The following is a 26,191-nucleotide window of genomic DNA, read 5'->3' as shown; positions in this document are numbered from 1 at the left end:
TCTTCCAATCAAGTTGTTTGGAATTTGCCCCAATTGTGACATTTTTCCCCATTGGTGGCGTCACATATGGTAAACTTTTACCCAAAGAGCTACTCAGTGGCCTAGTGGTTAGAGTGTTCGCCCTGAGATCGGTAGGTTGTGAGTTCAAACGCCGGCCGAGTCATATCAAAGACTATAAAAATTGGACCCATTACCTCCCTGCTTGGTACTCGGCTTCAAGGGTTGGAATTGGGGGTTAAATGACCAAAAATGATTCCCGGGTGCGGCCACCGCTGCTGCTCACTTCTCCCCTCACCTCCCAGGGGGTGAACAAGGGGATGGGTCAAATGCAGAGGACACATTTCACCACACCTAGTGTGTGTGTGACTATCATTGGTACTTTAACTTTAACTTGTGTGAGTCCGCCGTCGTAGTCCAATGTTGTAGTCAATAGTATTTTTCTTTGTCTCTATCCTCTTGTTTTGGGGTAGACTGGCTCGTACATGCACATACATCTCCCACTGTTGCCATTTGTAATACAATGTAGCGTATAGTTTGAACTTTTATCTCTCAGAAGACTCACTATGGAAGTGCTAAAAACTACAACAGAAGATGGCGGGGGAGAAGACAGTCAAAGTGGAGGCACGTAAATAAAACAGACCACAAAACGGCGCATTCTGAAGAGACGTTTAGAAAGCGGCTGGAAGATGATCTGGAAAACATAATTCATGCAAAATTTTGACCAAAGAACCATCATCGGATGTTATGTAGACCACAAGGAAATGAATCCTGAATCATACCGAATCCTGGTTGGGCAGCGTGCGCAGCGCTCAAGCGCAGGGCTACTTCCAATATGATTTGCGTATTTATAAGTAGGCGTGGTCTGGGTGTGCCAAGCCACGACAGCTGGGACCAATTTCAAGTTGATTGCGATGTAAAAGAAAAAGTGTGCACACACTTTAAAACATCAACATTTTTACTTGCGTATGTATTTTTGGGGATTTGAACGTGCGTCTATTTTTCGTAGGAAAACCACGCAACTGTTGTTCCATCAGGCCCCAGCTGTTTGAATGTAACATGCATCATAGTTGTCGTTTTAATTTGCCATGTAAAATTGCTAATGCTAATCAGTAGCATGTCAATGGCAAATCCAATGTGAATTAGCATCGAGTTAGCGTATTTTGAAAAGAAGCACCTTACTGTACGTTTGACTGTTTTTTTTATCAGTCGTACTTGCTTTGTTGTCTTGGACAATTGCAACCTTACCTAGAGACAGTCTGAATCCGCTCTGAGTGCTGCTAGAGTGCTTGTTTGCCCGCCGAGTCTGAAACCGGACGGGACTTCACGTGCAACAATTGTATCGACATATGGCACAGTTTGATTTAACGTGAATTGATGCCCGGTAGTATAGATGGAATTTGGTTGGTACTGTTGCGTTTGGACCAGATGTTCCTCCAAGGGAATTTAAGTTACTGGTCAATCCCAAGTTCTTTTGATGACACATAAGCTGAGTTTAAATGATCACCAGAACAGAATAGGTATTTTGTAATTTATTTCCGAAGCTTTGGAGAGACCAGCCCAGAACAACACATTCAATTGCGTAGCCAACTTGATCTGAAAAACATTACCCAAGTGCTGTGTCCTTCAATATGTCCCTCGCCCCCACCCTTCAGAACGAATACACATGTCTATTGTTCTCCTTAGCTAGAGACAGGATGAGTTAACAAATAAAAGGAGTATTGCTACTCCCTGCATTCCGAGCTCAGGGTAGTCCACAGTGTACCCTCGGTCATGAGATGGAGAAAAAATAGAAAGAGCACAAAGAGAAAACACTAGTTATTTCCAACATGATTATAGAAAGAAATAACTCTTAAATATGGATATATGTAGATATTTATCTCCGTCAGTACCAATAAAACTACCGAATTCAGTACCCATTTCTACTCGCCACCACAAATAGATTGCATTCCTGTTGGAAACAATGTCTACTGTGCTACTTTGGTTTTCACATTGCCTCTTGAAAACAGTTTGACATTCAGAGTTGCCTTGTGTTGTGTTTAGTGATGCGTGTGTGTTTTCATGTCTGTGTGTGCATCAGTGTGTGTGCTCGGTCTCATCAACTCCAGGCACTATTGCCTTCTGCTTGCATAATGCTACTGGAGAGCACCTCTTTCTACCCCCGTGGCTGCAGTTGCTAGGGTTACCAACAGGTCGTCCACCACAGCGATGAGGATAAATGAGCTCGGGCTCCCATCAGCCCCTGGGTCATGCTTACTTACCCCCCCCCCCCCCCCCCCCCCCCCCCCTTCTTGTTTTTGTCCAAACACAGACATGAAGTTCAAAGCAAGTAAATAACGGTTTTCCACAGCATATTACTCAACACAATCATTTTAATACAAAACAGAGTTATTTTCCAGCTCGTCAAACAGCATTGGCAAAGTCAACCCGAAAAGAACTCGAGGCTCTGAGGCTCGTGCCAATCCATCATTGTAATGATCATCTGCTCCCGGATCTCAAACATCACACATCCTCACTCAATAGGTGCACTGTAGTCGCTCTTTTAGTCGCTCACTCTATTTCTGTCATCAGTCTGCTGTCCAGTGTCATGATGTGATGCATGGGCGACCATGTGTCTGCTTTGTGACATTTCATCTTGATGATAGAAGGGCTGCAGTTTAGAAACACAAATAGTATCCAGCAGGATGTCATACTACATCATACCATACTCACAATTAAGCTTTTGTCAGTTACAATTCAACCAAGTGCTCCTAGTCTTTGGTTTTTTTAGGGGGCTCTACTGACTGGTTTTCTGGGTCTTGTCTCTGCAGGAAGATGGCGATGTGGAAGATGACATGACGCTCAGAGAGGTAAGACAGGGTTATATGCACACAAATAATTCTGAGAAGCACATTTGTATATATTTTGCCTTTATTTTATTTAGGTGTTCACTTTTTCTTGACATTATTGAAGTGCAATAATCCCTTGATAATAATACAGTAGTACCTCAACTTACAAGCTTAATTGTTTCTCCGGAAAAGTTCTTACCTCAAAACGTTTGTATCTCAGGTCAACGTCAGACATTAAAAAAAAAAAGCACAATTTTAACATGTAACATACCTTTTAAAAAGAAAAGCTAACTTGTAAGTGAGAAAAAAATATGTATGAACATCAATACAATATCATTTATTTTTCGGACTATAGGGTGCACTTGAAATTATTTGATTTTCTCAAAAATCGACAGCACCTTTATGTATGTAAGAATTCTTGGTGGTCGGGCCAATTTGATGTGATACATGGTGTTAATGTGACCCATAAGGGATACGTGTGGACTGCAGGTTGACGCCTGTTCAATAAATTACGCTTGCAAGTACCTGTAAGCAAGCAAACCCAAAACTTTGGTGTTTCATTGAGAATATAGAAAATTACACACAACGCTCAAAAATCTGTCCAAAATGTTTTAGTACGACTTTGGTAAGCTACAAAGCCGCACCGCTTGATATATTGTCGGTGTATTACAGCTACCGTAGTCAGACGTGCTCTGCTTCAACATAAGGGTATTATTATGGTGTTTGTATGAGGACCCCAAAATACCACCTATTAGGAGACATATTATCTGTTTTTTTTGTTTCACTCTATTATGCAAAAAACAACTTTTCTTACCTATAGGTACTTGCTAATGTATATTTGGGATCGGCATAATTCCCGGAAAATGTGCATGCGCCCGACATTGTAGTCCGCGCCGTCATCAATAAACTCCTTCTTTTTCTCTATCCTCTTGTTGTGGGGCATTCAACCTCCGCTGTTGCCATTTTTAAATACGAGGTAGCGTAGAGTTATAACTTGTATCTGTCAGTGGACTCGCTATGGAAGCCCTAAAAACTACAACAAAGATGATTGAGGGAAGATGAAGTCGAAGTGCCATCCATCCATCCATCTTCTTCCGCTTATCCGAGGTCGGGTCGCGGGGGCAGCAGCTTAAGCAGGGAAGCCCAGACTTCCCTCTCCCCAGCCACTTCGTCCAGCTCCTCCCGGGGGATCCCGAGGCGTTCCCAGGCCAGCCGGGAGAGATAGTCTTCCCAGCGTGTCCTGGGTCTTCCCCGTGGCCTCCTACCGGTCGGACGTGCCCGAAACACCTTCCTAGGGAGGCGTTCGGGTGGCATCCTGACCAGATGCCCGAACCACCTCATCTGGCTCCTCTCGATGTGGAGGAGCAGCGGCTTTACTTTGAGCTCCCCCAGAATGACAGAGCTTCTCACCCTTTCTCTAAGGGAGAGCCCCGCCACACGGCGGAGGAAACTCACTTCGGCCGCTTGTACCCGTGATCTTGTCCTTTCGGTCATGACCCAAAGCTCATGACCATAGGTGAGGATGGGAACGTAGATCGACCGGTAAATCGAGAGCTTTGCCTTCCGGCTCAGCTCCTTCTTCACCACAACGCATCGATACAGCGTCCGCATTACTGAAGACGCCGCACCGATCCGCCTGTCGATCTCACGATCCACTCTTCCCCCACTCGTGAACAAGACTCCGAGGTACTTGAACTCCTCCACTTGGGGCAAGATCTCCTCCCCAACCCGGAGATGGCACTCCACCTTTTTCCGGGAGGGAACCATGGACTCGGACTTGGAGGTGCTGATTCCCATCCCAGTCGCTTCACACTCGGCTGCGAACCGATCCAGTGAGAGCTGAAGATCTTGGCCGGAGGAAGCCATCAGGACCACATCATCTGCAAATAGCAGTGACCTAATCCTGCAGCCAACAAACCAGATCCCCTCAACGCCCTGACTGCGCCTAGAAATTCTGTCCATAAAGGTTATGAACAGAATCGGTGACAAAGGGCAGCCTTGGCGGAGTCCAACCCTCACTGGAAACGTGTCCGACTTACTGCCGGCAATGCGGACCAAGCTCTGACACTGATTATACAGGGAGCGAACTGCCACAATAAGACAGTCCGTTACCCCATACTCTCTGAGCACTCCCCACAGGACTTCCCGGGGTACACGGTCGAATGCCTTCTCCAAGTCCACAAAGCACATGTAGACTGGTTGGGCAAACTCCCATGCACCCTCAAGGACCCTGCCGAGAGTATAGAGCTGGTCCACAGTTCCACGACCAGGACGAAAACCACACTGTTCCTCCTGAATCCGAGGTTCGACTATCCAGCGTAGCCTCCTCTCCAGTACACCTGAATAGACCTTACCGGGAAGGCTGAGGAGTGTGATCCCACGATAGTTGGAACACACCCTCCGGTCCCCCTTCTTAAAGAGAGGAACCACCACCCCGGTCTGCCAATGCAGAGGTACCGCCCCCGATGTCCACGCGATGTTGCAGAGTCTTGTCAACAGAGACAGCCCCACAACATCCAGAGCCTTAAGGAACGCCGGGCGGATCTCATCCACCCCCGGGGCCTTGCCACCGAGGAGCTTTTTAACTACCTCGGCAACCTCAGCCCCAGAAATAGGAGAGCCCACCACAGATTCCCCAGGCCCTGCTTCCTTATAGGAAGACGTGCTGGTAGGATTGAGGAGGTCTTCGAAGTATTCCCTCCACCGATCCACAACATCCGCAGTCGAGGTCAGCAGATGTTTGTAAGCACCCCCCGTTGAGAGGGCAATCAGGTTTTATACGACAAATCATCTCAAACCACAACAAAACAATTGCAAATGAGCCGTCGGCCCCCGGACAGAGCGACCCCAAAACCAACAAAGGCTGTAACTGCCGCAAGAAACCTGATTGCCCTCTCAACGGGGGGTGCTTACAAACATCAGTTGTCTACCAATCTAAGGTAACACGCAAGGACATTAACACATCCGACACATATGTAGGATTAACCGAGGGAGAGTTTAAAACCAGATGGAACAATCACAAGGCTTCTTTCAGGAACCAAAACCTGCGGAATACCACAGAACTCAGCAAACACATTTGGGACCTCAAAGACAATAATGTTGAATATTCAATAACATGGCAAATTCTTGCATCCAGCACACCTTACAATAGTGGTAATAAAAGATGCAACCTATGCTTGAAAGAGAAACTGTTTATTATATATTGTCCAGACCAGTCATCCCTCAACAAGCGCAGCGAAATTGTATCAGCATGCCGCCACAGACGGAAACACCTCCTAGGTAACACATGAGCCAATCACCACGCCCCTACACCAGCCTGTACCCACCCACTCTGTGCCCTATATAAACCATGGTATGTGAATGCTCCCATTAAAATCTCCTGATGATTGAAGTAACCCCCTCATGAAACAGGCCTGTAGAGATGAAGTAGTCTTGTGATTTTTTTTTTTTTTTTCCCACACATACATATATATATATATATATATATATATATATATATATATATATATATATATATATATATATATATATATATATATATATATATATATATATATATAAATATGGATAGATAATGAGGCTCTCTGCCAAATTATTTATTTTTTATTATTCATGTGGCCCAGAGTCAAAAATGTTTTGGGACATTACTCCTGTTGCTACTTGTATTGGATCGAAACCCAAATTTGTGGTATGGACCAAAACTAATGTAAAGTATCCAAACAAAAGAAAAATAAGTGCTAATTACATTTTAACAGAAGTGTAGAAAGAACCATGGCACAACAGAAGGTAGCCAATTATTAACAGTAAATGAGCAAATAGATTAATAATTTGAAAAAATAATACAATTAGAAATGACGCGATATGTTACTGCATACGTCAGCATGTTTTGAGATGTTTTTTTAATATCATTTACATACCAAATAATGTATTGGGATATTTATCGTTATTCTAAGAGGCTGCAATATATATTGCTATTTAGATTTTAGCACATATTGCCCATCCCTAAACAGTATTTCATGTTAGTTTGGTCACTTCTCACTGACCTCCAGCTTCACTCACTTAACCAAAATATGGTTAACTTTAGAATGAAAAATAGTGGATGCATTTCACTGTTATGTTTATGACGATTAATATAATGTCTTGACTGCTTTTCTTTTCATTCATTCTTTTTACTTAACTCGTTTTTCGCTGTATTTTGTGTGTTTTATTAGATTGCAGAGTGGGAGGAGATGCAACTTGATGAGCAGGTCAACTTTAACAACTGCAAGATCGACCCTGCCCCATTCCAGCTTGTAGAGCGCACATCGCTGCATAAGGTCTGGTTGTAAATACTTTAGCGTGTATTTCTTAGCAGTGTTGGGGTAGTGCTATTTTTTGAAAAAGGTTCCTAATCATAAACTGGTTTATTTGCAATTTATTGCCAAGTCCGACACCTGCTCCTTTACACGATCTGGCCATGTTTTTAGCTGGTCTTATTCTAATGTTGCTTGTCAGTCCATTAAGCACTTTAAGATATTTGATCAATTCAAAGTTATTCCAATTAATGGGGTCAAACTAAGGGGGTTTAATGATAGCGCCACCATGTGGTGCATGTGTACAAAAATAATGCAACACAAGAGTGTTTTTCAACAAAAAAAATGTTTTACGTTAGTCTTTTTGTGTGCTGCGGTTTAGGAGTGAAATAGCCGACTTACATCCATACAATTCAAATATATGTTTATATACAAAGCTACTAAATGTTTGCATGTACAAAAACATGTAAACTTCATAGCACACGCAAAGCTGATCTACTAAGCTCGTACGCAGAGGATTGCATCTCTTAAACAAACAAAATTGTGAGTGCAATCCATTTAGCGTGTCTGTCTTCATTGATTTGTAGAATATATGCTTTTTACCAGAATGCACAATATTGGGAGGAGAATATGCAAATATAATCATTTAGCACATGCAATGTGATTTATTAAGACCAGTGTTGGGTTAGTTACTGAAAACCAGTAACTTGTTACAGTTACTAGTTACATAATTTCAAAAGTAACTCAGTTTTTAACTCAGTTACTTACACCAAAAAGTAATGCGTTACTGTGAAAAGTAATTATTTAGTTAGTTCTTTTTTCTTTTTTTTTTAAGGCTCCCATTAATGCCATCTTAGCCTTCATGTCAGTACTGTTATTGCACTGGAGAATAATACAATCTGTTGATCAACTTGACATGCATTTGCCTCACTGAACTCTGCTAAGCAATGTGCTCTACATACAACACACAAAGACTTAAGATATGTTTCAAAGGGCCAATTAATTTCGGGCCAGAACAAATTGACAAAACTATTTTAAATACCGGTAGCTGCAACATAACATACATAAGTAACAAACCGCATAATAACAACATGTCACAACATAACTGTAAACCTGGCTTCACCCAAGGAAGGCACACATGACATGATTATATGTCATGTCACTATATACAGCACACATACTGCTATACACACGCCTAACCAGGCCTTTTTTTCTCTCAAGGAATTGTGAAATAAAATCATGTCTTCAGGAGATCAACACTGTACTGAAGCCCAGAACACTACGCATTTCCCCAGTTTTAGTTTAGAGATAAGGAAAGATTGGCCTGGCCCACGAGGGTCCCTCTTTATGTTTGTGAACTTTATAGACTATACATTTAGAGTGATGTGATAATCAAACACTCTAGAAGTCTAGAATGAAAGAGTATATAAGAGAATTGACAGTATGTGTGTACCTTCAGTGATGAATGATGAGCAGAGGCAGAGTTTGGAAGCTTTCCATGTTTATGTACTCACTGTCCACTGTGTCCAGTTGACTCCACTGTAGAAATAGCCTGCATGTTTTCTAGCACATATGATGCAATGGCTCTATCAATGTTGTCCTGGCTAGCAGTCCCTCCGTTAAAATCCAGCCGCTGTTGTTTAGGTGGTGGTGGAGGTGGAGGTGAAGTGTGTCTCTCTTTACTAGCTTCGTCGAAGCATGCTCCTTTTGTAGCTGTTTCAGCAGATTTGAACTGCTGTTTTGGGCAGTAGATAGGATCTTTGATCCAAGACACAACTTACATTTAACTAAAATGTTCTTTGTGCTCGACAAAAGAAAAGTAATGAGAATATCTCCATGTTAAGAAACTCGACTTCTGCTCCGCCATGATGTCTTGTTAGTAAACACAGACACGCCACGCCCCCACCCACACACAGCGCGCCTCTCTCTTCTCCGGCTTGTCAGACAGGAAGAATCAGAAGGACGACACTGCTGCTCTCCAATAAAACACACTCAGATCTTGTCACTTTCTAGCCGATACTGCGTTTTTTTACGTTATTTTTTATATAGTAACGGTAACTGAGTTACTGAATATAAAAAATAACGCGTTAGACTATTAGTTACCGCCGAAAATTACGTCGTTACAGTAACGTGTTACTTTGTAACACGTTAGTCCCAACACTGATTTAGACTAAAACTGCCAGTTACGCACGCATACTTTGCTGTGACAAAGGAGGCTGTTGCGCTGCAAAGACACAAGAATAAGAGACAGAATTTTCTATCTGTGTGCTTGTCAACATATTTGAACTGGCAGAAATAAGAATATTTAGACATATCGTCTGTTGAGCAATATCATTTTGTAGCTGCAGGATAACATAAGGGGCCGATTAAAACAAATCCAATTAAATCATTGTGGTGTTTTTTGCCATTTTCTTTAATGCTGTTCGTATTTTAAAATAGCAAATAGAATATTGTTATATACTGTATTTCTTATACTCCTCAACACAACAGTGCCTCCCCAGAGCGCACATTCCGCATGCTAAAAATAGGTTATGTTGTCTAGCTAGTGTTTCAACATAGCCTTGAAAAGGTGGTACATATTATATTAGTGTACTGCATGTCAACAACATGATGAAACGCCACATGTTGGACCATCCATCCGTTTTCTACCACTTACGATGTCATAAATGTGGAGGGAGGGTCTTCATGGTGGCGGCTGGTATACACACAAAATCCTAGGGCGATCTGCACCGCTTTTGCACTTGTTTTCAATGAAGCACGCAGTCTTGGTAGATAACCCGCAACACGCCCACTAATAGTACACACAATTTTATTATTTGCACACGCTATTTAGCACGTGTTATTTTGCATCCCAATAAATCAAGACATTAGTGCACAGGTGGTCTTTACAGTACGAACAAGTAATGTTCCTACGACTGTGACGTTAGTTGAGTTTTAGTATAAGTCTGCTCTTATACCTAAATTAACATCTAAGTCACACACACAGTACACAAACATAAAGAAAATATGAAACATAGTTATAAAACAATTCAATACAAGCATTGAACAAAATGAATCTAAAAAAAAGATTTAAAAAACTTCCTACTTGTATTCGTGTGGTTGTGCTGTACTGTGGCAAAAATGAAGAGCCAAACTTATTGGGAGGAGGAAGTGAGCTCACTACACTACTTTGTTATTACCGTCTATTCCATAGGAGTTCCTTTAACATGTTCAAAAATAGCATATTCATCCTTAATGATGGTTGCGACAGTTGAGCGGCTACATCAAGCCTGCAGCCAAAGTTGATTTCTCCAAAGAGCTTTTGACAATGTCTAATTTCATTTATCACTTTCACTCTGATTTTACTCACTTCCCCCAGAAGAGTATGTCTCACGCTCAGAAGATCAGATGGAGGTCAAAGTTACAAAGTTAACAAAAAAGATGACGTAATGCATAACAGCATTAACATAATAGTTATATTTTGTACAGCATGAATTATCAATGGGGGTGCTTTTGTTACCTTAAAACGTTGTAACAGGATGTTACATGTATGACAGTCGGGGGGGTTAGTTTATCTTCTGCTTATTTTGTAAATGTATCCCAGAAGCAACCCAGGCATCTAATCCATCTCTCCTCTCCCTCTGCCACACACTGTCAAAAACCAACACCTTACACAATCCCCTCCGGCATAATAGAAAGTGCCCATTTGTCAGTGCTTTATATAAGCCAGAGATAGTCTTTATATACTGTAAATATACATGACGTTCTGGAGCTTTTATCTTTACCAGTATCATTCCCACAGAAAAAAAAAGGTTATGTCCTAACTCAAAGTGCCTCTCACCCTAAGAGAGCTGGGATGCTTTTTGAACAGGATAAGATTCATAGAAAATGGATAGAAGGCTTTCTCTTGCCAGTAAACAATCAAAGTACTCAAAATACAGTATTTTTTTTATGTTCTACTCTCTGGCTGAGTCCCAATTTGTGAACTTGTGTACTTACACTTCTCATTTTGAATGTGTTCATACTGAGAAGTACAGCAGAATACGGTGCGAATTTTAACCGGAAGCTTCACTCAAAACAGGCCGAAACGACCAAAACAAAAAAGAGCGATGGCGCACATGCAGGAGAGAAAAAGTTACTACAAATAAATGTTTTATTATTGAAAACTCCAACTTGGCGGAAAAAAGCTGGTAGATATTTAATTGGGTGATTCAAATGTTGGCGATAAATCAAGTGGTTGCAATTGGCAATTAAACATTTACGGTAAGTGCGCAACATTAGTGATCGATTTAAGGACAGCGCTACAGTGTCAAAGTGTGTTGACTCGGGAGCTAAGTATGTAGTGTGCACACCAGGGATGGAATGGTTTATAAAAAAACAAAAACAATTTGGTTGACCTTTTTTGAATGATTGAAACGTTTATTAGTAGATTGCACAGTACAGTACATATTCTGTACAATGGACCACTAAATGGTAACACCCGAATAAGTTTTTCAACTTGTTTAAGTCGGGGTCCATGTTAATCAATTCATGGTAAACCTAACTCAGGCATAACCATACCCAACTCAGGCATGTTTTGTCCTTGTTTTTTTTTTGTTTCACTATTGTCCGAGCTTCCCCGTTTAAAAGGCAAAGTCCTCCCAAGTTGTTTTGTTCTAGCGACTGTCAGAATAAAGGCTAGAATTAACGTGTAACAATTTATTTTACGAATGGAGTAAGTTCAGACATTAAACAATACCCATGCTGGAGAGAAGACTGAGCTCTGCAAAGTCTAGATCAGGGGTGTCAAACTCAAATACAGAGTGGGCCAAAATTTAAAACTGAACAAAGCCGCGGGCCAAGGTTGAACAAATTAACCTTTTTGATAGGGACCCAAACAAGTTTTGCATTGAATATTGAACAAGCAAGGCTTATATAACTTTATAGTGACATGCAAAATCCAGTTTCAAACAATAATAATAATAATTAAAAAATATCAATGGCATATCAAATACAATTTAAATAAAAATTGAATGCCTCTTTTCTATTTGCAGCCTTCTGAGGTAAATATCAACATTAACTTTTTCCACAGGCTATTAAATCTGAAAATAAAATAATGAATAAACCAACCATTAAGGACTTTAAACTGCTCAGTTTGCAACACACTGATCTAATCTGATGTGCCCAAGCCAGATACCTGCCATCTTTTCTTGGATGCTAGTTCATTAATGTCGGGGCTCAGGCTTTGAGCTGAGGCAACTTTCTTTATCGAACGAAGGTGTTCATCAGTCATTATATCTCGTATTACTCAATCTTGGGGGCGTGCCTTACAGGCACTGCTTTTAACGTCCTCTACGAGCTGTCGTCACGGCCGCTTTTCATCCTTTCTAATCACGTGCCCGCCCAGTCCCAAAATATGAGCGGCTTTTGGACGTATGCATTTGCGAATGCAACGCATACTTCATCAACAGCGATACAGTTTACACTGAGAGTGGCCGTATAAGCAACTTTAACGTTGTTAGAAGTATGCTCCACACTGTCATGGTCCAAGTTTAATGCCCCCACTCGACATCTATTCCATAATTATCATCTCTTAAGACTGACAGAGTTCAATATTTATCAAAATGCTTGTTTAACCTATCAAGTCATTTACAGGCTGAATTTAAGGCTCTGTAGCTTGGTTCCTATCTACCATCCCCAGCATGCCCACAACACTCGTAACTTAGATTTGATATCAGGGAAACATCGTTTACTGGATTGTACCGCTCGAAGTGTTGTATGCAGGGGACCAAAGATTTGGAACCGCCTTAATGAGAGCCTCAAGATGCTGTATCCATTCTCCAACTTCAAAAATAAACTAAAAACTTATCTATTAACCACCTATATTTAATGCCTCATGTAGGGTAGACTACTGTTGGGTTTTGCATGGTTGAATGAATGTATGTATGTATGTGTATGCTTGCTTTAGTACTATTATCTTGTGTTAATCATATAGCGTTGTTTTTTGTTTTGTTTTTTGTTGTTGTACTTGCTACCATGTTCCATCATTCCATCATTTCATGTATATTCTATCCTCTGGACCCCCTGTCAAAAGCTTCTTCTAGCTTATTTGGGGGACCCTTTCACGTACCAACATCTTTAAATGATGATATTTTACTACTATTGTATTTGTTATATGGTATTGTGAATAAAAACTTGAATCCACACCAAACAAGAATGACAAACACATTTTGGGAGAACATCCGCACTGTAACACAACATAAACACAACAGAACAAATACCCAGAACCCTTTGCAGCACTAACTCTTCCGGGACGCTACAAAATACACCCCCGCTACCACCAAACCCCCCCCCCCCACCCCCCCACCCCCCCCACCCCCCCCCCCCCCCCCCCACCCCCCACACACACACACACACCTTGTAGCGTGCCGGAAGAAATAGTGCTGCAAAGGATTCTGGGTATTTGTTCTGTTGTGTTACAGTGCGGATGTGCTCCCAAAATGTGTTTGTCATTCTTGTTTGGTGTGGGTTCACAGTGTGGCGTATATTTCTAAAAATGTGAAAGTTTTTTTTATACGGGCACCGTCAGTGTAACCTGTATCAATGAAGATCAAGTATGCGTTGCATTCACCTCTATGTGCGTGTCAAGGCCACACATATTATATGTCTGAGCAAGCACTCGTTGGACTGGACGAAAAGGGGACGTGATGATTGTCAGATGATTGTCAGGAGAGGCACTGACGTTTGGTAGTCTCCCGGGAGGGTTGGCAAGTATGAGAATTAGCGGTGAACCGCGGCACCGCAGCTGTATATAATCGGCGGGCCAGCTCTAGTGTTAATTTGGCCCGCGGGCCAGAGTTTGACACTCATGGTCTAGAGCGTTCTCTCAAGATGGTCCCATTGCTCACATGCTTTTGTCCATTCTGCTACCCCTCCCAAGCGGAGTTGCTCCAATAATCCGGATCTTGATCTAAGTGTGTGTTTATGAGCCAGTACACACACACACACACACACACACACACACACACACACACACACACACACACACACACACATCTGCTTTTGCTCCATCTCATACCTGGCACCTTTTCTCACCATCATAACTAAGGAGTATGCTATGTGTGTGCGTGTGTGCAAATATTTAAACACATTGTGGACTCATTGCGTTTCGTACCTCAAGTAGATTGGAGTGCACACAGAATGACTCCCCACGCATTTCATTCTGCTACGGTGTAAAATATTCCTCAAACACTACACCATTTGGAGCGTGTGTGTGTGTGTGTGTGTGTGTTCTTGTATTTCTACCCTACTTGAGACCTCAACAAGGACAAGTACCTTCCATATGAGGACCGGTGAACAAGTTAGGACATAAATCATGGTCCCAATACGGAAAAACATTGCATCTAATAGAGAATGTCTCATTTGCACCCCTGGTGGTGAAATCTATCAAACTTAGGGTGGTGCCAAAAAGGAGGGATTTTTTAAATTGACTGTGTCGGTTGTAAAAGTGCTCGCCCTCTGGTCAACATATGAAATAACAATTGTGTGTAAAAATTTGAAATGCTCCCCCTCTGGCCAACATATGTAATAACACGTATGTGTAAGAAATTGAAATGTGCCCCCTTTGGCCGAAATTTATAAAATATAAATAAATATGTTTATAGAGACATACTGTAATAACTTGAAGTAAATAATGAAGATTAAAAACAAATTACAAACAAAAAAATAATTAAAAGCTTACCTTTTTTATATTTGCATATTATGTATATATTATTAATGTTGTAAATACAATTCTTTATATATCTAGAAAGGGTGGTCCTAAAAAGGTAGGCATTTTTCGGAGGTCTCAAGAAGGTAACAAATACAAAAATGTGTGTGTGTGCGTGCGCACGCATACTTGCCAACCCTTCCGATTTCTCTGGAATTTCAGTGCCCTTCTCGAAAATCTCCCGAGGCAACCATTCTCCCGAATTTCTCCCGATTTCCACCCGGACAACAATATTGGGGGCGTGCCTTAAAGGCACTGCCTTTAGTGTCCTCTCTCACCTGAAAAGGAGACTATTATATATGTCTCCGTTATCCATAGGTTTATCTATAACCCATAAAGGAGGCAGGCACGGAGCTATTTCTCAGCGTGTGTTTATTCCAGCCGGCACGTTAATGTGGTGGCCGAACGGATATACTCATTCATGAACGGATTATGTATATATATATATATTTGTATAAGAAATACTTGAAAAAGATCTTCTGAATTTGGAGGTGTCAAGGTTGGCAATTATGTGTGTGCGTGCGTGCGTGCGTGCACATATGCATCGCATTGTGCATTATAGCAGGAGCACTGGAGGCATATATTTTTTAACAAACAGTCAAAGACAAATGTGTCCGCGGGATTATATACAGTAGGTCTGCTGTATGGGAGCCCTTTGGCTAACCTTCCAACTCTTTCAAATTCTCCAGAAGACTGTCGAATATTGCCTTTTGTCTACCGACATCCTGACCAAGGTTACGAATCTCCTGGTATTGTGATTAGAGATGTCCGATAATATCGGTATCGGCCGATAAATGCGTTAAAATGTATTATGGGAAATTATCGGTATCGGTTTTTTTATTATCGGTATCGGGTTGTTTTTTTTGGTTTTGGTTTTATTAAATCAACATAAAAAACACAAGATACACTTACAATTAGTGCACCAACCCAAAAAACCTCCCTCCCCCATTTACACTCATTCACACTCATTCACACAAAAGGGTTGTTTCTTTCTGTTATTAATATTCTGGTTCCTACATTATATATCAATATATATCAATACAGTCTGCAAGGGATTCAGTCCGTAAGCACACATGATTGTGCGTGCTGCTGGTCCACTAATAGTACTAACCTTTAACAGTTAATTTTACTAATTTTCATTAATTACTAGTTTCTATGTACCGTATTTTCCGCACTATAAGCCGCTCCGGGTTATTAGCCGCACCTTCAATGAATGGCATATTTCAAAACTTTGTCCACCTATAAGCCGCCCCGGGTTATAAGCCGCGCCTACGCTGCGCTAAAGGGAATGTCAAAAAAACAGTCAGATAGGTCAGTCAAACTTTAATAATATATTACAAACCAGCGTTCTAACAACTCTGTTCACCCCCAAAATGTAATGTGCAAATGTGCAATCGCAAAAATAGTAACACTCAAATTAGTGCAGCGCAATAGCAACATCAATAACTCAACGTTGCTCGAACGTTAATGTCACACAACACTCAAAATAAACATTTAAAGCCCACTTTCTGAAGTTATTCCTCATCCATAAATCCCTCGAATTCTCCTTCGGTGTCTGAATTAAAAAGTTGGGCGAAAACGGCATCCAAAATGGCCGGCTCCGTCTCGTCGAAGTCATCATAGTCAGTGTCGCTGTTGTTGTCCAGCAGTTCCGTGAATCCTGCCTTCCGGAAAGCTCGGACCACAGTTGAGACCGATATATCCGCCCAGGCATTTACAATCCACTGGCAGATGTTGGCGTATGTCGTCCGGCGCTGTCTCCCTGTCTTAGTGGCGCAGGTCATCTTATTGCTTCCTCTACCTACGCACCATTGATTCATTTATGTTCAATTCTCTCGCTGCTGCTCTATTTCCGTGTTCTACTGCGTGACTTATTGCCTTGAGTTTGAATTCTGCGTTGTACGCGTGTCTCTTAATAGGAGCCATTTTGTGGTCTTTACAGATGTAAACACACAAATGAAATGAAACGTAATATCCGGGGGCTTCTTCTTCTACGGGGGCGGGTGGTTGCTTACAGTAGAAGAAGAAGCGCTTCCTCTTCTATGGGGGCGGGTGCTTACCTTGGCGGTTGCTTACCGTAGAAGAAGAAGCGCTTCCTCTTCTACGGGGAAAAAAGATGGCGGCTGTTTATCGTAGTTGCGAGACCTAAACTTTATGAAAATCAATATTAACATTAATCCATATATAAGGCGCACCGGCTTATAAGCCGCACTGTCAGCTTTTGAGAAAATTTGTGGTTTTTAGGTGCGGCTTATAGTGCGGAAAATACGGTAACTGTTTTTATATTGTTTTACTTTCTTTTTTATTCAAGAAAATGTCTTTAATTTATTTATCTTATTTTATTATAATTTTTTAAAAAGTACCTTATCTTCACCATACCTGGTTGTCCAAATTAGGCATAATAATGTGTTAATTCCACGACTGCATATATCGGTTGATATCGGTATCGGTTGATATCGGTATCGGTAATTAAAGAGTTGGACAATATCGGAATATCGTATACCGGCAAAAAGCCAGTATCGGACATCCCTAATTGTGATGTTTTTGTGTCGGTATAAACTATTGTATTTTTTGCCCGCATGTGGAAAGAATGATGAGGAGGTGGTCGATCAACAATCACTTTATTAAAACGAACAACCGCGCCAAAACAACACCAGCGAGAGGACACCTATCAGGACACATTCAGTGACTTTCCAACTGTCGGAAAATACAACTAATTACGTTGAGCATTTTTTTAAGTGCACATTTCCTCCAACCTTAGCTGACATTTTCAGCTAAGGTTTCTACTCACTTCAAAACAAATTTACTGGCAGTTATGCATATTTTATTCACAGTCAGACAAAACGACCACAGATCACTGGCACATACTGTAACACCTCAGTTTCTTGATATATTACATTAATGACGTGTATTCTATCTTTAAAATCAGTGCATTGAAGTTGTCTCTCGCATTCACATCCTGTGAGTATCAACAGCACAGAACCTTAGCCCAAACATTAATGAAGTTGTTCAAGTAAGGAGTGCAAGTGCATGGAATGTCTGGATTCCATTCACCAAATGTTGGCAGCTCTGTAACTATACATTAAATGATTGCATTTTTTAAAATGGTAATGGTAGATTTTTGGGATCTATGATATTTTGGGATGCTAAAAACAACCTAACCCAGGCAGGGCCGGCCCGTGGCATAGGCCGTATAGGCAAATGCTAAGGGCGCCGTCCATCAGGGGGCGCCATGCCAGTGCCACAAATGTTGGAGGAAAAAAAAAAAAAAAAAAGTTGTTACTATTATTTCTAAATACAAAAAATAATCTCACGTTAATTAAAATGCAAAGTAAAGCCTATTTAATTGAAATATTATTTGTTACAACATTACGCCCCCGCACGGTGCGCCCCCTCCCTTCCCGTATCATGACTCTTTTTGGACGTCACCACATCAAAAAATCAACACAAGATGTCAAAACGGCCAAAACTGTCAGGTGCCCAGGGAAGAAAAAAGACAAAAGAAGAGGAGGAGAAACGAGAACAAGACAGAGGTATCAGGTAGGTAACGTTAGCCTACATGAAATTATTTGTCTGTTACAGAATGTGATAGTAACCTGGCTTTTTAGCATTAAGCTAATGTTACATGATTCGGCAATTGCTAATCAATAAATAGCTAGTTCTGTTTTAACGTCGGGTTAATATTGTGGAGGGGGCTAAATTGTTATGGAAAATAATAATGTAACGTTAGGTAATTACAGTACTCCCACCTTACATTCCTCAGGGACATTTGTATTAGATCTTTTAAGCAGGTGTTTTTTGTTTACATTATTGCCTTCTGGTTAGATAATGTTTGCCCTGCAGGTAATAGTCACTTTTCCACCCCTTTATATATTAGGTATATAAAGTAAGTACAAAAAAAAGGTCAAAGACAAAGCTATTCGGGTTCTTGTGAGTATATACACTTCACTGCCGATGTGGGGGGGGGGGCGCCACCTAAAATCTTGCCTAGGGCGCCAGGGGTCGGCAACCCAAAACATTGAAAGAGCCATATTGGGCCAAAAGTACAAAACACTAATCTGTCAGCAGCCGCAAAAAATTAAAAGCCGTATATAAGTCTTATAATGAAGGCAACACATGACGTAAGTGTCTATATTAGCTATAATAGCCTACTATCAAAATGAGTATGTGTTGCAAGCTGAAGCAAATCTTTGTTGACAGAAATGTTGAAATGTAATATTTATTCTACACTTTTTTACAACATTAAAAATCGTTAGTAAATGAGAGGCTACTCGGAAGGTGAGATAAATCCTGGAAATTACTGTCTTTTAATGGCCAAATGTATAGATGTCTGTGTCCAAGTTAAAAGAAACTGCAGGCTGTCTTCTTTTAATAGATTTATTACAATCTTTGCAAGCTACGTAATGTTTGCTGTGGTCTGGAACAACATGGCACACAAACAACTATCAGAAATGCAGCCAATATTACATACAGATAATGTGTCATGAGACATGCAAATAAAAATTATATACAAAGAGGATAAAATTAAAGGATGTTAAAATAGCTTAAATATACCAACAAATGAGGCATAATGGTGCAATATGTACATACAGCTAGCCTAAATAGCATGTTAGCATTTATTAGCTTGCAGTCATGCACTGACCAAATATGCCTGATTGGCACTCCAACAAGTCAATGACATCAACAAAGCTCACCTTTGTGCATTCACGCATAGCATGAAACGTTTTTGTGGACAAAATGAGACAAAAAAGGGGTGGAAGATTTTACATGTAAACAAACTGTTGCGTCACAGTCCACACTATGGTGAGTTCAAGAACGGCCGAAATTAGCAGGACAAAACGATGTTCACCAAATGCTCTCATCAGTGAAGCATACACACAAACATATTAAACAGTGGGCTTTCTGACAATTGGGAAGGTTTGTGTCATGTCACAAAAAGCATACTAAAACAAAAAAATATTTTTCCCCACATTTTTTTCCATTTTCATATCATTTAAAAAAAAAAAATGCTCCAGGGGGCCACTAGGGCGGCACTAAAGAGCCACATGCGGCTCGAGAGCCACGGGTTGCTGACCCCCGACCTAACCGAATCAAAAACTGTAACCAATCAGTGATTTTGTGTTACCATTCAACATCTATTAGCCTTATACTTATTGAAATGCTGGCAACATTGAGACCGAGCACCTGTTGTACATGTACAGTATTGTTGTTGAATGCACTAAACCACACCAAGAATCACCTTTGTCACAGCGTAAAGAGGGGAGCTCAAAGTTGCATTGCCTCTGAGTCCTTGCCTACCTCGGTATTGCTCAGGAAGAACACAAGCTTCTTTCCAAATAAAAAAAAACATGTGTTTTTACCCTGTAAAACCTTTTAGCACATAGTCCTAATTAACAGAGCTTCTGCTTTTGGTGCCGGTTTCAAAATACATGTGGATTGCACTGAAGAGACATAGGAAATAAGTTACATAAGGATTAGGCGTGAAAGCAACAGGCCCGGCCCCCTTTTACTTAACTGCACAGCGGGATCCAACTCCAACATCAACGGTTTCCTGTGGTTGCGCAAAAAAAAAAAGATCTAAAGCAAACAGCTTCAGCACCGCCGCTCATCTGATTCGGCAGGAAAGTTTTTCCCCTCGTGCTCTCTTTTGCTTTTAGCCGCATGCCATGATGGAAACCCCTGCAGTGAGGAGAAGATTAAATGAAAGTTTAATGATCCTCGTGGGAAAACAAAATGTTTGCATCAGCAGTGCTGCACAAATAAGTCCGAGAGTTAGAGGTGAAAAACTGGGTTGTGTATATATTGACCAACTAGGATCAGGAGGATGTTTAGCATTTTGCTAAAGTCACATAAAACTTGCTTCACGTGAAAAATTTAGATTGATTAAGTGAGCATTTAAATATTGTGGCTTTTGTTTCCTAATCACTGTAAAAGCCAGCATGTGTGATGGTATGGGGGTGTATTAGTGCCCAAGACATGGGTAACGTACACATCTGTGAAGGTGCCATTTTACACATATGTGAAGGCGCCATTAATGCTGAAAGGTACATACAGGTTTTGGAGCAATATATGTTGCCATCCAAGCAACGTTACCATGGGCGCCCCTGCTTATTTCAGCAAGACAATGCCAAGCCACATGTTACATCAATGTGGCTTCATAGTAAAAGAGTGCGGGTACTAGACTGGCCTGCCTGTAGTCCAGACCTGTCTCCCATTGAAAATGTGTGGCGCATTATGAAGCCTAAAATACCACAACGGAGACACCCGGACTGTTGAACAACTTAAGCTGTACATCAAGCAAGAATGGGAAAGAATTCCACCTGAGAAGCTTAAAAAATGTGTCTCCTCAGTTCCCAAACGTTTACTGAGTGTTGTTAAAAGGAAAGGCCATGTAACACAGTGGTGAACATGCCCTTTCCCAACTACTTTGGCACGTGTTGCAGCCATGAAATTCTAAGTGAATTATTATTTGCAAAAAAAAAAAATAACGTTTACGAGTTTAAACAGCAAATATCTTGTCTTTGTAGTGCATTCAACTGAATATGTCAGGCATTTGTAATAACATTTTAATAGTAATATTACAGTTATGATTATTTTTAGCCAGACGTTTATTTTCCGTACGTGTTACATTTTTGCCCATGTTTTTACAGTATACAAAAGCATCTCACTGATTTAAAGGCCTACTGAAATGCGATTTTCTTATTTAAACGGGGATAGCAGGTCCATTCTATGTGTCATACTTGATCATTTCGCGATATTGACATATTTTTGCTGAAAGGATTTAGTAGAGAACATCGACGAAAAAGTTCGCAACTTTTGGTCGCTGATAAAAAAAAGCCTTGCCTGTAGCGGAAGTAGCAGACGAGTAGCGTGACGTCACAGGTTGTGGAGCTCCTCACATCTGCACATTGTTTACAATCATGGCCACCAGCAGCGAGAGCGATTCGGACCGAGAAAGCGACGATTTCCCCATTAATTTGAGCGAGGATGAAAGATTCGTGGATGAAGAAAGTGAGAGTGAAGGACTAGAGGGCAGTGGAAGCGATTCAGATAGGGAAGATGCTGTGAGAGGCGGGTGGGACCTGATATTCAGCTGGGAATGACTAAAACAGTAAATAAACACAAGACATATATACAGGTAAAAGCCAGTAAATTAGAATATTTTGAAAAACTTGATTTATTTCAGTAATTGCATTCAAAAGGTGTAACTTGTACATTATATTTATTCATTGCACACAGACTGATGCATTCAAATGTTTATTTCATTTAATTTTGATGATTTGAAGTGGCAACAAATGAAAATCCAAAATTCCGTGTGTCACAAAATTAGAATATTACTTAAGGCTAATACAAAAAATCTGGATCTCAGGAAACAGAGTGGACCGACACCAGCAGATGACATGGCACCCCAAACCATCACTGATGGTGGAAACTTTACACTAGACTTCAGGCAACGTGGATCCTGTGCCTCTCCTGTCTTCCTCCAGACTCTGGGACCTCGATTTCCAAAGGAAATGCAAAATTTGCATGGTTGGGTGATGGTTTGGGGTGCCATGTCATCTGCTGGTGTCGGTCCACTCTGTTTCCTGAGATCCAGGGTCAACGCAGCCGTCTACCAGCAAGTTTTAGAGCACTTCATGCTTCCTGCTGCTGACCTGCTCTATGGAGATGGAGATTTCAAGTTCCAACAGGACTTGGCGCCTGCACACAGCGCAAAATCTACCTGTGCCTGGTTTACGGACCATGGTATTTCTGTTCTAAATTGGCCCGCCAACTCCCCTGACCTTAGCCCCATAGAAAATCTGTGGGGTATTGTGAAAAGGAAGATGCAGAATGCCAGACCCAAAAACACAGAAGAGTTGAAGGCCACTATCAGAGCAACCTGGGCTCTCATAACACCTGAGCAGTGCCAGAAACTCATCGACTCCATGCCACGCCGCATTAACGCAGTAATTGAGGCAAAAGGAGCTCCAACCAAGTATTGAGTATTGTACATGCTCATATTTTTCATTTTCATACTTTTCAGTTGGCCAACATTTCTAAAAATCCCTTTTTTGTATTAGCCTCAAGTAATGTTCTAATTTTGTGACACACGGAATTTTGGATTTTCATTTGTTGCCACTTCAAATCATCAAAATTAAATGAAATAAACATTTGAATGCATCAGTCTGTGTGCAATGAATAAATATAATGTACAAGTTACACCTTTTGAATGCAATTACTGAAATAAATCAAGTTTTTCAAAATATTCTAATTTACTGGCTTTTACCTGTATACTCTATTAGCCAAAACACAACCAGGCTTATATTTAATATGCCACAAATTAATCCCGCATAACCAACACCTCCCCCCTCCCGTCCATATAACCCGCCAATACAACTCAAACACCTGCACAACACACTCAATCGCACAGCCCAAAGTACCGTTCACCTCCCCAAAGTTCATACAGCACATATATTTCCCCAAAGTTACGTACGTGACATGCACATAGCGGCACGCACGTACGGGCAAGCGATCAAATGTTTGGAAGCCGCAGCTGCATGCGTACTCACGGTACAGCGTCTGCGCATCCAACTCAAAGTCCTCCTGGTAAGAGTCTCTGCTGTCCCAGTTCTCCACAGGCCATTATGATTATGATGGACTGATACAAAGTGGAAAAGTGTTCTGTGGTGTGACAAGTCCACAATTCAAATTGTTTTTGGAAACTGTGGACGTTGTGTCCTCCGGACCAAAGAGGAAAAGAACCATCCGGATTGTTATAGGCGCAAAGTGTAAAAGCCAGCATGTGTGATGGTATGGGGGTGTATTAGTGCCCAAGACATGGGTAACGTACACATCTGTGAAGGTGCCATTTTATACATATGTGAAGGCGCCATTAATGCTGAAAGGTACATACAGGTTTTGGAGCAATATATGTTGCCATCCAAGCAACGTTACCATGGGCGCCCCTGCTTATTTCAGCAAGACAATGCCAAGCCACATGTTACATCAATGTGGCTTCATAGTAAAAGAGTGCGGGTACTAGACTGGCCTGCCTGTAGTCCAGACCTGTCTCCCATTGAAAATGTGTGGCGCATTATGAAGCCTAAAATACCACAACGGAGACCCCCGGACTGTTGAACAACGTAAGCTGTACATCAAGCAAGAATGGGAAAGAATTCCACCTGAGAAGCTTAAAAAATGTGTCTCCTCAGTTCCCAAACGTTTACTGAGTGTTGTTAAAAGGAAAGGCCATGTAACACAGTGGTGAACATGCCCTTTCCCAACTACTTTGGCACGTGTTGCAGCCATGAAATTCTAAGTGAATTATTATTTGCAAAAAAAAAAAAATAACGTTTACGAGTTTAAACAGCAAATATCTTGTCTTTGTAGTGCATTCAACTGAATATGGGTTGAAAGGGATTTGCAAATCATTGTATTTCGTTTATACTTACATCTAACACAATTTCCCAACTCATATGGAAACGGGGTTTGTAATAACAATACCACCAATAGTTGGTTAATATTTAAATCACGAAATGTGAATGGAGTATCGTTGCCGCTTTTTAAATGGTTATTTATTTATGGGCGGAATATAAAGTGAACCTTTTATTTACGAGTTAGAATGCATTGTAAAAGAAAAATCCAACTGGCACTATTCTAATGTAAATGTACCCTCCATTTGTACGAACACCCTCTAATCTCTGCTGTTGTTTTTCTTTCCAGACTCACACGATCTTCTCCTTGCTGGGACTCGACCACGCCTACGTGACCAGTATCGGACGCCTCATTGGCGTTGTTTCCCTTAAAGAGGTAAGTAAGCGCATTGTTCCAAGACGCCTTACTGAGCCCCAATCTTGTTTTTTTCTTATCTAACTTTGACACCAAGTTTTGCCTGGCATCGTGTTCACATATTCGCGCACATATTTTAGTCCGAACTAAGGACTCCTCCCTCGGCTTGTTATGTAAAATGGCAGACAAAAGGCTGCTTGATAATGCCATCTCATCTTCCTTTAGCTGTCTATTTTCTGTCAGCCCTCACTGCCTCTCAACTGAACACCCCCCTCAACCCCCACTCTTTGTGAATTGGCCAGAAAGTATAGAGGCGATTGTTGCTAAGTGCGGCGTTATTTGCCTGTCCCCGACATTTAGGCTTTTTTGTTCTGCGTTCCACGAGCAGACAATAGCTCATCCAAAGCAGATAAAGCCCAGCCTCGCCCAGTCTGCCACTGTGTCACACGGACATTTTGTTATATCACAGCCAGCCTCATTGGTCTATATGGAAGCAGAAACATGGTTTTGTACATGATTGGCGCTTGTTTTCCCTTGAACAATACATTTCAACCTTAAAGTTAGAGTGAATACTGTTCAATATTCTTTAGTATCGCAAATCTAATTAAATTACTGTTTTTCAAAAACTGATAAAACATACAGTAGGATCATATGGCCCCGTTCTTAGGTGGCTCTCGCATGAGAAGAAGGTGGGGGGTTAAGGGTTTTGTAATGTAGTCTGCTAAAAAAAATGATGGAAAGCGCCACAGCAACTGATGCTGTGGTCAAAGTTGGAATTGCCAAGATGTGTCACTTTTCATGTGTCAGGTAAACCACGAGGGATATATGAATCCCCTTCCTACTGTACCAAAAGTTGATGTATTTTGTTTTGGATTTTGTCTGTTTTCCGGGAACAAATCATCATCATCGGCGGTCACTCGAACGAGTATGATGATCTTCCTGGTAGGGGTGTATCCCTTTATGGAGGATGCCTGTGCTTGACTTTGTTTAAAGGGGAACATTATCACAATTTCAGAATGGTCATCGGATTTCAGCGGCTTAAGCGATTCAACAGATTACGCATGTATTGAAACGGATGGTACGAATGTATTGAAATGGTTGTAGTGTGGAGGCAGGTAGCGAAAACGAAATTGAAGAAGAAACTGAAGCTATTGAGCCATATCGGTTTGAACCGTATGCAAGCGAAACTGACAAAAACGACACGACACGACAGCCAGCGACACGGGAGAAAGCGAGGACGAATTCGGCGATCGCCTTCTAACCAACGATTGGTATGTGTTTGTTTGGCATTAAAGGAAACTAACAACTATGAACTAGGTTTACAGCATATGAAATACATTTGGCAACAACATGCACTTTGAAAGTGCAGACAGCCCAGTTTTCATCAATTACCGTATTTTCCGCACTATAAGGCGCACCGGATTATTAGCCGCACCTTCAATGAATTACATATTTCATAACTTTGTCCACCAATAAGCCGCCCCGGATTATAAGCCGCGCCTACGCTGCGCTAAAGGGAATGTCAAAAAAACAGTCAGATAGTTCAGTCAAACTTTAATAATATATTGAAAACCAGC

At 41.2% G+C, this 26,191-nt stretch overlaps 1 protein-coding gene across 3 annotated transcripts in view; it reads left to right on the top strand.

Moving 5' to 3' along the window:
* The window catches only part of clcn2c (chloride channel 2c), a 456,474-nt gene that overhangs the window by 358,232 nt on the left and 72,051 nt on the right, over positions 1-26,191 (top strand). For all 3 annotated transcript variants that reach the window (XM_072911968.1, XM_061925436.2, XM_061925435.2), the window contains 3 exons: positions 2,808-2,846; positions 7,037-7,141; positions 24,549-24,635. In XM_072911968.1, the coding sequence (XP_072768069.1) occupies positions 2,808-2,846; positions 7,037-7,141; positions 24,549-24,635 (231 nt within the window). The remainder of the gene's footprint in view (positions 1-2,807; positions 2,847-7,036; positions 7,142-24,548; positions 24,636-26,191) is intronic.

Source organism: Nerophis lumbriciformis, linkage group LG30 (assembly GCF_033978685.3).
Source record: "Nerophis lumbriciformis linkage group LG30, RoL_Nlum_v2.1, whole genome shotgun sequence".
NCBI classification, from domain to species: domain Eukaryota; kingdom Metazoa; phylum Chordata; class Actinopteri; order Syngnathiformes; family Syngnathidae; genus Nerophis; species Nerophis lumbriciformis.
Note: the sequence above shows the minus strand (reverse complement) of the source record. Positions and strands in the feature narration are given on the sequence as shown.